Below are 14,517 nucleotides of genomic sequence, written 5' to 3'. Positions count from 1 at the left end.
TCAGTTACATGTAGGACTCATTGTGCACTTCAATGAGTGCCCTGCCACACAGTAGGCTGGCCATGCTTGGCATACCTTGCAATATGGATAAGTGTTTGAAGTTTATCTTGACAAGGAAGACACATTCAATTTTAACAATTTGGGAACAAAAATGTTGAGTGTATATTAAGCACCATTGTATTTGTGCTATTATACTACCTACCCTATGTTAGTGAAAATGGTGTGCTACTATGTTCAATGATTAGATCATTGTGCTAGATATGTTTGCTTTCTATGGTTAGTGGTAGTTTTACTGATATTGATGGTACCTGAATACACTGATTGACTATGAACATATACTAAATCTCATTATAGCATCAAGTGTTTCATCAAGTTTTCTATTCTATCCAAACCGTGTCTTAAATTCATTAAACCATGAATGATTCTGTCATCTTAGACTTATGAGCAATGGCTTTGCTCTGGTGAAACATTCTTTGAATTTTCTATTTAACAGATTGAGGTTTATTCCAAAATTAAGAATTTCAGAGGTCAAGCAGAAATACCATTTAAAATCATTTAAAGTGTTTACAAATTATTTTATTCTTAATAGAAAGATCATAGAAAGATTATATAAAAAGACATGAGAATACCACCTCACCCACACCCACAGACAGTTTGACCCCCAGGAGTTCTGACACCACCAGACTCCCAGGTGAGTCTGCCCCTCCCAACCCAATATCTGGCCTAACTGGGACCCCCTTTGAGGCCCAGAAGACACAAGATCCACCACTCTGCTAGAGACACAGCTTGATATTGCACCCAGACTATGGTTGTTTGCTCCAGTGCCCCCACCCCACAACCCGGCACACACCCAGAGACAGCTTGGACCCCAGGAGTTATGACAGCACCAGGCTTATAGGTGACTCTGCTCCCCCCCCCAACACATGGCCTAACTGGGACATCTCCCTGGGAGGGGGGTGGCAGAAGACATAGGGCCTTTTGCCCTGCCAAAGACATATCTTCCTTCCAGTCCTTAACATTGCAGGGAGCAGGTCTTATGCTCCAGCATTCCCTACTCTGCCCACAGCAAAAGTTAGTTGACTCCCAGGAGTTCTGCCACAGCCAGGCTCACAGATCAGGTGCTCCAGATCTCCTTCCTTGTCTACAGACAGCCTGACACAAAGGAGGCCCAACATAACCAGGCTTACATGAGGGATAGACTCCAGTCAGAGACAGCAAGGCCAGGTAACACCAGCGATAACCAGATGGCCAGAGGCAATAGTGAGAACACAAGCAACAGAAATCAAGGCTACTTGGCATCATCAGAAGCCAGTTCTTCTACCACAGTGATCTCTGAATACTCTAACTCACCTGAAAAGCATGATTCTGATCTAAAAACCCTTCTAATGAAGATGATAGAGAAACTTAAGGAGGACATAAATAATTCCCTTAAAGAAATACAGGAAAACACAATTAAACAGGTGAAGGAATTGAACAAAACCACCCAGAATCTAAAAATGGAAATAGAAACAATAAAGAGATTACAAAGTGAGACAACCCTGGAGATGGAAAACCTAGAAAAGTGATAAGGAGTCATAGATTCAAGCACCACCAACAGAGTACAAGATATAAAAGAGAAAATCTCAAGTATAGAGGATAGCACAGAAGTCATTGACAAAACACTTTAAAAAATTACAAGGTGTTTGCAAAGCTCCTAACACAATTCATCCAGGAAATTCATGACATAATGGGAAGATCAAACCTAAGAATAATAGGAATAGAAAAGAGAGAATATTCCCAATTCACAGGGCAAGTAGAGATCTTCAACAATGTAATCGAAGAAAACTCCTAAACCAAAAAAGAGATGCCCATAATTGATGCCCAAGAAGCCTACAGAATGCCAGATAGATTGGTCCAGAAAAAGAAATTCCTCCTATCATAAAATATTCAAAATACCAAATGCACAAAACAAAGAAGGAATATTAAAAGTGGTATGGGAAAAACATATCAGAATTACATAAGACTTCTCAACAAATACTCTAAAAGCCAGATGATCTTGGGCAGATGTCATACAGACACAAAAACCAACACAAGCTACTATACCCAACAAAATTCTCAATCACTGTAGATGAAGATACCAAGATATTCCACCACAAAACCAAATTTAAATCATATCTTTCTACTAAACCAGTCCTACAGAGGATAATAGATGGAAAACTCCAAAACAATGAGGGAAACAACAGCCAAGCAAAACTAAGATATTAATCTTCTCTCAACAAACCCAAAAGAGCAGAACCACACAAACATAATTCCACATCTAACAACAAATCAGGAAGCAACAGTCATTGGTCTTTAATATGTCTTAACATCAATAGACTCAATTCTCCCAATAAAAAGCCATATGATAACAGACTGGATACATAAATAGCACCCAGTATTTTGCTGCATACAGAAAACACACCTCAGTGACAAAGACAGACACTACCCCAGAGTAAAATGCTGGATGAAAATTCCCAAGCAAATGGTTCTAAAAAAATAAGCTGGAGTAGCCATTCTAATATCCAATAATATAGACTTATAACAAAAAAAATTATCAAAAAGGATGGGGAAGGACACTTCAGTCTCATCTAAGGAAAAATCTAAGATGAACTCTGAATACTTAGCATCTACACCACAAATGCTAGGGTACTCATATTTGCTGAAAGCACACACTTTGAACCCCACATAATAATAGTGGGAGACCTTAACATCCCATGCTCACCAATGGACAGATCATGGGAACAGAAACAAAAAAAGAGACACAGTGAAACTAACAGAAGCTATGAACCAAATGGATTTGACAGATATTTATAGAACATTTCACATGAAAACAGAAGAATATACCTTCTCAGCACCTCATGGTACCTTCGCCAAAATTGACCATAGAATCAGAAACAAAACAAGCCTCAACAGATGGAAGAAGATTGAATTAGAACTATACATTCTATCAGATCACCACAAATCAAGTCTTGTCTTCAAAAACAACAAAAACAATAGAAAGCCCACATACTCATGGAAGCTAAATAACTCTCTACTCAATGATAACTACGTCAGGAAAGAAGAAAGAACTTAAAGATGTTATAGAATTTAATGAAAATGAAGGCACAGCATACACATGAGTATGGGATTCAATGAAAGCAGAGCTAAGAGAAAAACGCATAGCTCTGAGTGCCTTCATAAAGAGATTGGAAAGATCATATGCTATCAGCTTAACAGCACATCTCAAAGCTCTAGAAAAAATAAGATGCAAATACACCAAAGAGGAGCAGATGGCAGGAAATAATTAAACAATAGGGTGAAACCAACAAACTAGAAACAAAGAGAACTATCCAAAGAGTCAACAAATCTAGGAGCTGATTCTTTAAGAAAAACAACAAGATAGATTAGCCCTTAGCCAAACTAATTAGAGAGCACAGATACAGTATCCAAATCAACAAAATCAGAAATGAAAAGGGAGACATAACAATAGAAACTGAGGAAATTAAAAAAAAAAATCATCAGATCCCACTACAAAAGCCTATACTCAAAACAAACAAACAAAAAAAATCTAGAAGAAATGGATGATTTCTTAAGACAGATTCCAGGTACCAAAGTTAAATCAGGATCAGATAAACCATCTAATCAGTCCCATAACCCCTAAGGAAATAAAAGCATTCATTAAAAGTCTCCTAGCCAAAAAAGCCCAGGGACAGAATGTTTTAGTGCAGAACTCTATCAGACCTTCAAAAAAGAGCTAATACTAATATTTTTCAAACTAGTGCACAAAATACAAACAGAAGGAACATAACCTAATTTGTTCTATGAAGCCACAGATGCACTGATACCTAAACCACCCAAAGAAATGAAATTTCTTACAACCCCCCTTTTTAATATTGATGCAAAATATTCAACAAAATTCTTGCAAACAATGCAAGAACACATCAAAAAAATGATTCACCATGGTCAAATATGCTTCATCCCAGGGATGCAGGAATGGTTCAATGTATGGAAATCCATCAACATAATACACTATACAAACAAATCAATGAAAAAACTACATGATCAGATCATTAGATGCAGAAAAGAGCACCCCTTCATGTTAAAAGTCTTGGAACGATCAGGAATTCAAGGCACATACCTCAACACTGTAAAACATATACACTGCAAACCCATAGCCAACATCAAATTAAATGGAGAGAAACTTGAAGCAATCCACTAAAACCAGGGACAAGACAAGACTGCCCACTCTCTCCCTATTTATTCAATAGAGCAGGATTTTCATGGGAAAAATGACCATTTTACCAAAAGCAATTTACTGACTCACTGTAATCCCCATCAAAATTCCAACTCAATTCTTCACAGAGATAGAAAAATTCTCAAATTCATCTGGAATAACAAAAAAACAAAACAAAACAAATAGACAAAAAAAACAGGATAGCTGGATCTTCCGGAAGTATTATGTCCAATTTTTTGAGGAACCTCCAGACTGACTTCCAGAGTGGTTGTACAAGCTTACAATCCCACCAGCATTGGAGGAGTGTTCCTCTTTCTCCACATCCTTGCCAGCATTAGCTGTCACCTGAATTTTTGATCTTAGGCATTCTGACTAGTGTGAGGTGGAATCTCAAAGTTGTTTTGATTTGCATTTCCCTGATGATTGAACAGTTTTCCAGGTGCTTCTCAGCCATTTGGTATTCCTCAGGTGAGAATTCTTTGTTTAGCTCTGAACCCTATTTTTTAATGGGGTTATTTGAATTTCTGGAGTCTAGCTTCTTGAGCTCTTTTTATATATTGTATATTAGTCCCCTATCAGATTTAGGATTGGTAAAGAAGTTCCAACTGGTAATAAGAATACATGCTCCACTATGTTCATAGCAGCCTTAGTTGTAATAGACAGAAGCTGGAAAGAACCCAGATGCCCCTCAACAGAAGAATGGATGCAGAAAATGTGGTACATTTACACAATGGAGTACTACTCAGCTATTAAAAACAATGGATTTATGGAATTCTTGGACAAATGGATGTGTCTGGAGGATATCATCCTTAGTGAGTTAACCCAATCACAAAGGAAGTCATTAGATATGCACTCACTGATAAGTGGATATTAGCCCAGAAATATAGAACACCCAAGATACAATTTGCAAAACACAAAAAAATCAAGAAGAGGGAAGAACAATGGATGATGGATGGATACTTCATTCCTCCTTAGAATAGAGAACAAAATACCCATGAAAGGAGTTACAGAGACAAAGTTTGGAGCTAAGACGAAAGGATGAACTATCCAGAGAATACCCCATCCAGGAATCCATCCCACAATCAGCTACCAAACACAGACACTATTTCATATGGCAGAAAGATTTTGCTGAAGAGACCCTGTTATAGCTGTCTCGTATGACGCTATGCCAGTGCCTGGCAAATATAGAAGTGGATGCTAACAGTCATCTATAAGATGGAACACAGGGCCCCCAATAGAGAAGCTAGAGAAAGCACCCAAGGAGCTGAAGGGGTCTGCAACCCTATAGGTGGAACAACAATATGAACTAACCAGTACCCCCAGAGCTCATATCTCTAGCTGCATATGTAGCAGAAGATGGCCTAGTCAGCCATCACTGGGAAGAGAGGCCCCTTAGTATTGCAAACTTTATATGCCCCAGTACAGGGGAATGCCAGGGCCAAGAAGTGGGAGTGGATAGGTAGGGGAGCAGGGCGGAGGGAGGGTATAGGGAACTTTCAGGATAGCATTTGAAATGTGTATAAAGAAAATATCTAATAAAAAAAACTAAAAAAAAGAAATGTAAATAAAGAAAATATCTAATAAAAATAAAAAATATATACAAAACAAACAAACAAGCCAATAAACAAATAAACAGGATAGCGAAAATAATTCTCAACAATAAAAGAACTTCTGGGGGAAATCACAATCCCTGATCATAAGCTCTACTACAGAGCAATAGTGAAAAAAAAGAAATCCACATGGTATTGGTACAGAGACAGGCAGGTAGATCAATGGAATAAAATTGAAGACCCAGATAAATAAAGTATTTTCAACAAATGTGCATGTTCAACTGGTGGTCTGTGTGTAGAAGAATGCAAATTGATCCATTTCTTATCTCCCTGTACAAAGCTCAATTCCAAGTGGATCAAGAACCTATACATAAAACCAGATACACTGAAACTAATAGACGAAAAAGTGGGAAAGAGCCTTGAACACATCAGCACAGGGGAAAATCTCCTGAACAGAGTACACCAATGGCTCAGGCTCTAAGATCAATTGACAAATGGGACCTCATAAAATTGAAAAGTTTCTGAAAGAAAAAGGACATCATCAGTAGGACAAAAAGGCAACCTACAGATTGGGAAAAAAATCTTTACCACCCTATATCTAATAGAGGGCAAATATCCAAAATATACAAAGAACTCAAGAAGTTAGACTCCAGAGAACCCAATTAGCCCTCTCAAAAATAGGGTACATTCTCAAGTGAGGACTTTTGAATGGCTGAAAAGCTCCTAAAGAAGATCAACATCATAGGTCATCAGGGAAATGCAAATCAAAACAACCCTGAGATTCCACAGCATACCAATCAGAATAGCTATGGTCCAAAACTCAGCAGACAGCAGATGCTAGCAAGAATGTAGAGAAAGAGAACATTCCTCCATTGCTGGTGGGATTGCAAGTTGGTAAAACTACTTTGGAAAACAATCTGGTGGTTCCTCAGAAAGTTAGAATAGTTTTATCAGAAGATCCAGGTATACCACTATATTTATACCCAAAAGATGGTAGATGCTGCAACATATAATAAGAACACATGCTCCACTATGTTCATAGCAGCCTTATGTATAATAGCCAGATGTCTCTCCATGGAAGAATGGATACAAAAAAATGTGCTTTAAATAATGAAGTACTACTTAGGTATTAAATATGATGACTTCATGAAATTTGCAGGCAAATGAATGGAACTAGAAAATATCATCCTGAGTGAATTAACCCATACCCCGAAGGACACATATGGTGTCTACTCACTGATAAGTGGATATCAACCCAAAAGCTCAGAATACCCATGAGACAACTCATAGATCATATAAAGCTTAACAATAAGGAAGACCAAACTGTGGATAATCATGGGAGGTAGATGGTGGGAGGGACCTGTGAGGGAGAAGGGAAGGGGAAGGTAAAAGGTCAGAAACAGGTATGAGAAGATACAGAAGAGAAGTCCAGAGGGTCAGGAAAATGAAAAGAAATATTTAGCAGTAGGGGTGGGGAATGAGGAAACCACTAGAAAGTCCTAGAAGCCAGGGAAGTGAGAGGTTCCCAAAACCCAACTAAGATGATTAGCTGAAATACCCTACAAAGTGGAGATAGGCCCTGACAAATACAGATACAGATATTCATAGCCAACCATCAGACTGAGCCCCAGGTCTGCAATGGAAGAGTTAAGGGAAGGACTTAAGGAGCTGAAGGAGATTGTAACCCCATAGGAACAACAACGATATCAATTAAAAGATGCATTCTCTCACACCCCCCCCCCCCAGAGCTTGCAGGGACTAAATCACAAACCAAAGAGTATATATGGATGGGTCCATTGCTCTAGCCACATATGTAGCAGAGGACTGCCTTATCTGGCATCAGTAGGAGGGGAGGCCCTTGATCCTGTACAGGGTTAAAGCCCTAGATTAGGGGTATGCTAGAGGTGTAAGGAGTGGGTGGGTGAGTAGCAGAGCATCCTCTTATAGGCAAAGGGGAGGGAGTATGGGATTGGGGGTTTGCAGAGGTTAGATCGGGAAGGTGGACAATAATGAAATGTAAATAAATAAAATAAACAATTAGAGGGAAAAAAACTTACCACCATGATGTAACGTGGTCTATACTGAATGGTTCCAAACAGACCCAATATGACAACTATTATATGCAGGAAATTTCCAAGAATGGGTGCCCACTGGAAGCCAAGGAAGTCAAAGATCTGCCTCTCCAATGCTGAAAGCTGCAACAAAAGAGAGTGCGTTACTGACAAATCCAGGCTCTATTATATCATTTTCATTATTAGCTCCCAGCTGCAGAAATCTGCATATTCAATTACAGCCATATGTGTAGACTTTATCCTTCGTTTGTTCGTTCCTTCCTTCTTTTTTCTTTCTATTCCTTTCTATTTTCCTTTCTCTTCTCTCTCTCTCTCTCTCTCTCTCTCTCTCTCTTCCTCTCTGTCTTTTCTCTCTTCTATCTCTTCCTATCTCTTCCCTTCTCCCTCCCTCCTTCTCTTGTTACCTTTTTCTTTTTCTTGTGGTGCTGATGATCAAGCTGAGATGGTCCTGTATGTTAAACAAGGACTCTTAACATTGGGATTCACCATCACTCTCCATTGCTAGGACCTATTCAGCAAACTGTTTAATTCAGTTTTACTCAGAAAATCTTATAAATTAACATGAATATTCTGAATTCAAGTACAGAGTTTTAAATCTGTCTCATTTCATGACCTAATTATACTCCTTAAATCATTTTCTACAGAAAAACATTCAGGCATAGAATGTGTCTTAATCATTATTTTCCAACAAGAGATTCACTAGCACAGAATACTTAGAACAATGACAATAACTTTAGGTATATCAGGCTTCTGTCAGCAGGCTCTTGTTGGCATCTGCCTAGTGTCTGGGTTTGGTGGTTGTTAGTGGGGTGGACCCCAAGTGGGGCAGTCTCTGGTTGGTCATTCCTTCAGTCTCTGTTCCGAACTCTGCCAGTGCCTGGCAAATACAGAAGTGGATGCTCACAGTCATCCATTGGACTGATCACAAGGTCCCCAATGAAGGAGCCAGAGAAATACCCAAGGAGCTGAAGGGGTCTGAAGCCCCATAGAAGGAACATCAATATGAACTAACCAGTACCCTCAGAGCTCCTTGGAACTATACCACCAATCTAAGAAAACACATGGTGGAACTTGTGGCTCTAGCTATATTTGTAGCAGAGGATGGCCTAGTTGGTCATCAACGGGAGGAGAGGCCCTTGGTCCTGAGAAGGCTCTATGCACCAATGTAGGGGAATACCAGGACCAGGAATGGAAGTGGGTGGGTTGGGGAGCAGGGGGAGAGGGGAGGGGATAGGGGATTTTCAGAGGGGAAACTAGGAAAGGGGATAACATTTGAAATGTAAATAAAGAAAATATCTAATAAAAAACAGAAAACAATAACTTTAGGTGTTCAATAAATGACTTGTATCAAATTTGGACAAAATGAAGAAAGCAAAACGCTTATCTTCCTGTATGAATTTATGTAAGAAATTTTGGTTTGGATAGAGAGAATACTCCCAAAGTTCATGTGCTAAAATCTGGGTGTCCATGCACCAGTGTCATCCGTGGGGTGGGTGGTAGGTGGTGGACTCAACAGTGGATTAATTTCATGACTTAACAGAGTATTTGGACATTACAAAGGTGAATTCTAGCTGGAACAAATAGGTCACTAAGGTGACAACTCTGAAGTATATATTTTTGTCCCCCTGTTTGATTCTTCATTGCCTTGATGTGAGCTTTACTCTAGCATATGTTCCCCACAGTAGTGCTCAGCCTCATTGTAGACCTGAGACAATACAACCACTTGATCATGGACTGTGACCTTCAAAACTATGAGCAAGTTAAAGCTTTCTTCCTTTAGTTGGTTTCCTTAGGCATTTTATCACAATGGCAGGAAACAAACTACTATACTGTATCAAATCTACTTGCTTTCTCTTATCTTTACTCAAATGCTAGTAGTGATAAGAGCTCAAAACTTTCTTAATAAATTTTCTACTCATTTAGTTACTCTAGGCCTGTGATCCTAATGTGAAAAACTGGAAGGAAATAGTCCTTTGAACCTTGTGATTTCACTGAAATCACGTTCAGTAAAGTCATTTTAAATACCCCAATAAAAATTATGTTACCATATCAATTTTAGGAATACAATAGAAAATTATATTTGCATCACATATAATTAACTTTTAAAGCAATACTTCAGTGAATTGAACTGCATACTTAAACCATTTATGATTGAACAATGAAATCGAAGAGTCCAGTGAACTGGCAATATCATTATTGTGAACAAATGATCCTTCTTAGATTTTAAACCTAGAAATTGTATAGTCCCACCTGTCATGTGTTTGGAAACCAATCTTACACAACTTAGGTCTTCTTCTAGATTTTCCTTGATAAAATAATAATTCTTAAAAAAAGGATCCAGCAATTAGCTATATTGATAGCAGTAAAAACTGAATCTTTAAAATGCAAATGACACCCTAGAGATTTTTCTACTTATGCAGCAGGTGTATGCCTGAATAAGTTTAATTTCTTTGTACATAAAGAAGTGTCCTCTATCCAGTAAGTGGAATTTAAGCTGGGGAGGAAAATAGAGAAGAGCTGATCCTCAAAGATAATCAGAGCACAGCTACAAGGACATCACAGGTGCATCCTAACTCTGAAGTGCTTTGCCAACATTGCTTGCATAGACAGATGTGCAGAAATTCCCAAGTACAGAGCAACAGTGCAAAGGAAGATACTAAAATATATTTTCAATCTCCTGTGTATCTCTGCTTCTGACTCTAATTAGTTCCCAGGAACCTTCCCCTGAAGGAAGCAACATTTTATTTATTGGCCCATCAGAGATATAAATATGTACTGTTTTTATGTTCAAATAGGATGAATAGGCTCAGAATAAAGCAACCCTGAAGAGCAGCCACAGGCAATTCATTCTGAAACGGAAACCCTATTTTAAAGCTGTCATGCATCACGGAAACCTTTAAAGTGAACTTTTAAAACAGAGAAAACTCATTTCTCTGCTGTCAGATAATGCATGGTTACTATTTCCTTTTATGATTTGAGAAAAAATCCATAATGAAGGCAGCCAAATGAATGGTAATTATTAGAAATCTGCTGTCTTCATTCAAGATGCTCCATCTCTTTCAGCATTGATTTTCTGAGCACCTTAACAATAGAATTGTGATGGGTTGAAATAAAAGTACAAACAGAAGCCATCAAAAATAGTATACATCTAAATTTCTATTATTTAGAATGTTAAAACTGGAAGTTGCAAGTTTGAGGTAAGCTTGGGCTATCTTGTAAGATCCTGTCTCAAAATATTCAAATGAGCAAATGAAAAGTAAGGGCAAGATTGTATCAAGAACAAAGCAGAGAACTTCTGCAAAATCCAGGCTTACCATAAAATTGTGGTTTGAGTGTGTTTAAAATCAACATCTGTAGCAACAATAAAAACCATGTTAAAAATTAAATAACTCAGTTTTCTAATAAGCATTTTTAACTATTGTCTTTAACTATTTATTTATTTAGTTAATCAGCAAAAAAATTCTCTCTGAATGTCATAATCTCTAGAAGCACCTAGGACACCACAGTAAAGATTCATAGTCACAAAATGAAATGAAATACTATATAAGTCACTTTAAGAACTTTATGAATATGCTTTAGAAGTGTTCTTGTCAGTGGTGTAATGAAGCCCCAGGCCCTTGCTAGGAATTTAAACCATGTTAATCTCTTACTCAATCTAATGGTACTTATCTCCTGGTATCAGGTTGGGATCTTGGCGTTTACTGGCAAAGGATATTTTAAAAATGGAAATAGCACCATTCTAAAAATCAGGGTTTCCTTAAATTTTTGAGCATCTTCTGTTGAACATTTACATCATCATGGTAAAACAGCACTTTGGTTAACAGCAGTTCTGTCTCAGTGGAGCAAGAGTAAATAGTCACCACTTTTGCAAAGCACCACAAACAAATTCAACCCAGTCAAGAGGAGAGCAGGAGGGAAGGGGCAGGAGAAGCAGCAGGTAGGGGTGGTGAGGCAAGTCAAGGAAGATTGATGCTGAAAAGTCACCGCAGAGCAGAGAGTGCATGAAGTCAAGAGAAGGACTGGAAAATGAGGTAAATGTGGAGAAGTTAAGAAAGCATAAAGGCTCAGGACCTTTCAGGAAAGTAGAGCCAACTACTCATCAAAGTGAAATTAAAAAGTGATCAGCAGCATAAAAAGATTTTTTAAAAAAGGGAATTGTTTCTAAATGAAAGATAAGATAGGTTGGAGAGAAAATAGAATATGATTAAAATGGGTATGCATCTTTCCCTAATCAATTAAAAACTATAAGCGATCAACATTTTAATAAACAATACCAAGTTATAGTGTCTTATAGATTCACACATTGCCATTAACCATTCACTTGGTATCCTGAATAATTGCTTACAATATTGTTCATGATTATGAAAATAAATTATATTTAGAGAACGCATTGTAAAACCTCTAGAATATAAACAGGTTTCTGGGTATTTTTCTTGGCTTATGATAACACAAGTACAGTGGACACTCATGCATTCTTTTTCATTCTTTCTTTCCTTATTTTGTATTATTAAAGAAGACACTTGAGGGCTATAAAATCAAGTTGAAGTTATCTTTTACTTATTTGTTTTTATCTCATTTTTTTGTGTTGAATTGTACCTGTCTAAATGTTAACATTTTAAAAATATCTGACAGCATTGGGTTTCAGAAGAGAGAGAGAGAGAGGAGTCCTTTCATGCCCATTCCTTTTGAACCGTCCCATTGCTCACTAGAGACAGATGGGAGAAAAAGTCTGAAATGAGATCTCACTTACCACAGAGACACAAGAAAGCATCAAGTCAGCCATACTCTCTTAAAAGACTGAATTAAAAGCACTTTGTACAACTGCTACTGGTGTGACTAACTTTTACCTTAAGAATTCATGGGTAAATATTCTGTAATCACAACGGATTAAATAGGATTAAATCTTCCCTTGAAGAGAAGGTTTAACTTCTGCAATTAACATCTTTCTTGGTGAAATCATATCTCTCGGATTATTTCAAAGTGGTTATAATGACAAAACAATGCATCTTGAGGTATGCCAAGTCTTTGCCCCTTGTCCCCTACTCTGGCTTCACTAATATTTCTGTTGTTTAAAAATTGTGTCTCTTGCTGCATATGTATCAGAAGATGACCTAGTCGGCCATCAGTGGAAAGAGAGGCCCATGGGTCTTGCAAACTTTATCTGCCTTAGTACAGGGGAACGCCAGGGCCAAGAAGTGGGAGTGGGTGGGTAGTGGAGTGGGGGTATGGGGGACTTTTGGGATAGCATTGGAAATGTAAATGAAGAAAATACCTAATTTAAAAAAGTATACTATTAAAAAAATTGTCTATCCACTAACCATCCAAAATATTTTCATGCTCCATATGAATGACCAACAGTTTCTGTGCTCGTACTATTCAGATAGTGGTCACATGTGATAAGCTACAATTTGGAGATGTTCCTCATACCTATAAATTTGTCAATAACATTTACACACATCACTACTTTCTTCTGTTGAGTTTTAATTTTTGTTTTTATTTTTCAGAATGTGGGTTGTGGAATCAACCCCAGGTTACCAGGCATGGCCAGTTCTTGTTGCTAGATTTTTTTAACAGCCCTATCTCATAGCCTAGTGGTCATCAGTGTTTGCATGTAATAGTTAGGTGGGTAAGAAGTAGGATGCTCAGAAGAGAATGCTCCTTAAAGATGCATAGTTTGCTGTGTTGTTCTTAAACTGTGTCTGGTAGAGGAGAAACATGTCTCTAGCACACTTGGAAAGGTTTCATGGGCATTGAGTTCCTGTATCTTAAGGAAATGACTGGGTCTTCCCCACTCTTACATTTTAATAGTGAAAGTATATGTTTGAAGGAAATAGTATAGTGTCTCACCAAAAGCACATTTGTTAATGTCTTTATTGTTGTTTTTGTTTTGTTGGTCTTTCTTTTGGACACAGAATCTCACTGTGTTTCTCTGGCTGGTCTGGAACTCAAAATAGACCAGACTGGTCTTGAACTCACAAAAATACTCTTATCTCTGCCTGCTAAGTATAGGGATTAAAGGCATGTAACACGATGCCCTGCCATAGTATTTATTTTGTTCTGTCTTAAAGAAATAAAAAAAAAAATCCAACTAACATATCAAGGAACATTTCCTGTTTAAAAAGAAATGGATTTCATTCTGTAGATGGACAGGTTTATGAAGGCTGATAGCAGAAAGCCTGGGAGAGGAATCAGTATATCAGAAATTCACTTAGAAAATGTATTTGTTTGTGTATGCCTTGACTCAAGACAAGAAGGAGCAGAGAGGCCACCATTTCAACAGCTTCTCAATATGCTAGTGAGCTAATGGATTTGAGAAATGACCTGAAGCCTGAGAATAGCAGCATTATACATATGACATGAACAATACTGTTTACCAATATGCAGATTATCAACATCCAGTTTATCAATATTTGTTAAACTGGTGCTAATAAAAGTGGGACAAATATGTCTTATCTCACAAGATCTATAAAAATATGAAAAATCAGCTAAGTTACATTAGAGCTGAAAGCAGTTTCCTCCCCTGCCCCATCTGTCACTTTGAACTCATGTAATGGTTTAACAAGGTTAAATTCTGAAATGAAATGCCTGTAGAATCAACAGAGTATGTATGGTGATATTTCACAGTTTAATACCTTTTCTCTTCTTCATTCATTCCCAGAAGGGC

General features: G+C 37.8%; 1 protein-coding gene across 1 annotated transcript in view; it reads right to left on the bottom strand.

The window, feature by feature from the left end:
- Positions 1-14,517, bottom strand: part of Nkain3 (sodium/potassium transporting ATPase interacting 3) — a 651,800-nt gene that overhangs the window by 331,911 nt on the left and 305,372 nt on the right. The window contains exon 2 of the mRNA XM_021159668.2: positions 7,839-7,976. Within this exon, the coding sequence (XP_021015327.1) occupies positions 7,839-7,976 (138 nt within the window). The remainder of the gene's footprint in view (positions 1-7,838; positions 7,977-14,517) is intronic.

This window comes from Mus caroli, unplaced genomic scaffold (genome assembly GCF_978045245.1).
Source record: "Mus caroli unplaced genomic scaffold, Mus_caroli_1 scaffold_6, whole genome shotgun sequence".
Lineage (NCBI taxonomy): Eukaryota > Metazoa > Chordata > Mammalia > Rodentia > Muridae > Mus > Mus caroli.
This window is presented reverse-complemented; position numbering and strand designations above follow the sequence as displayed.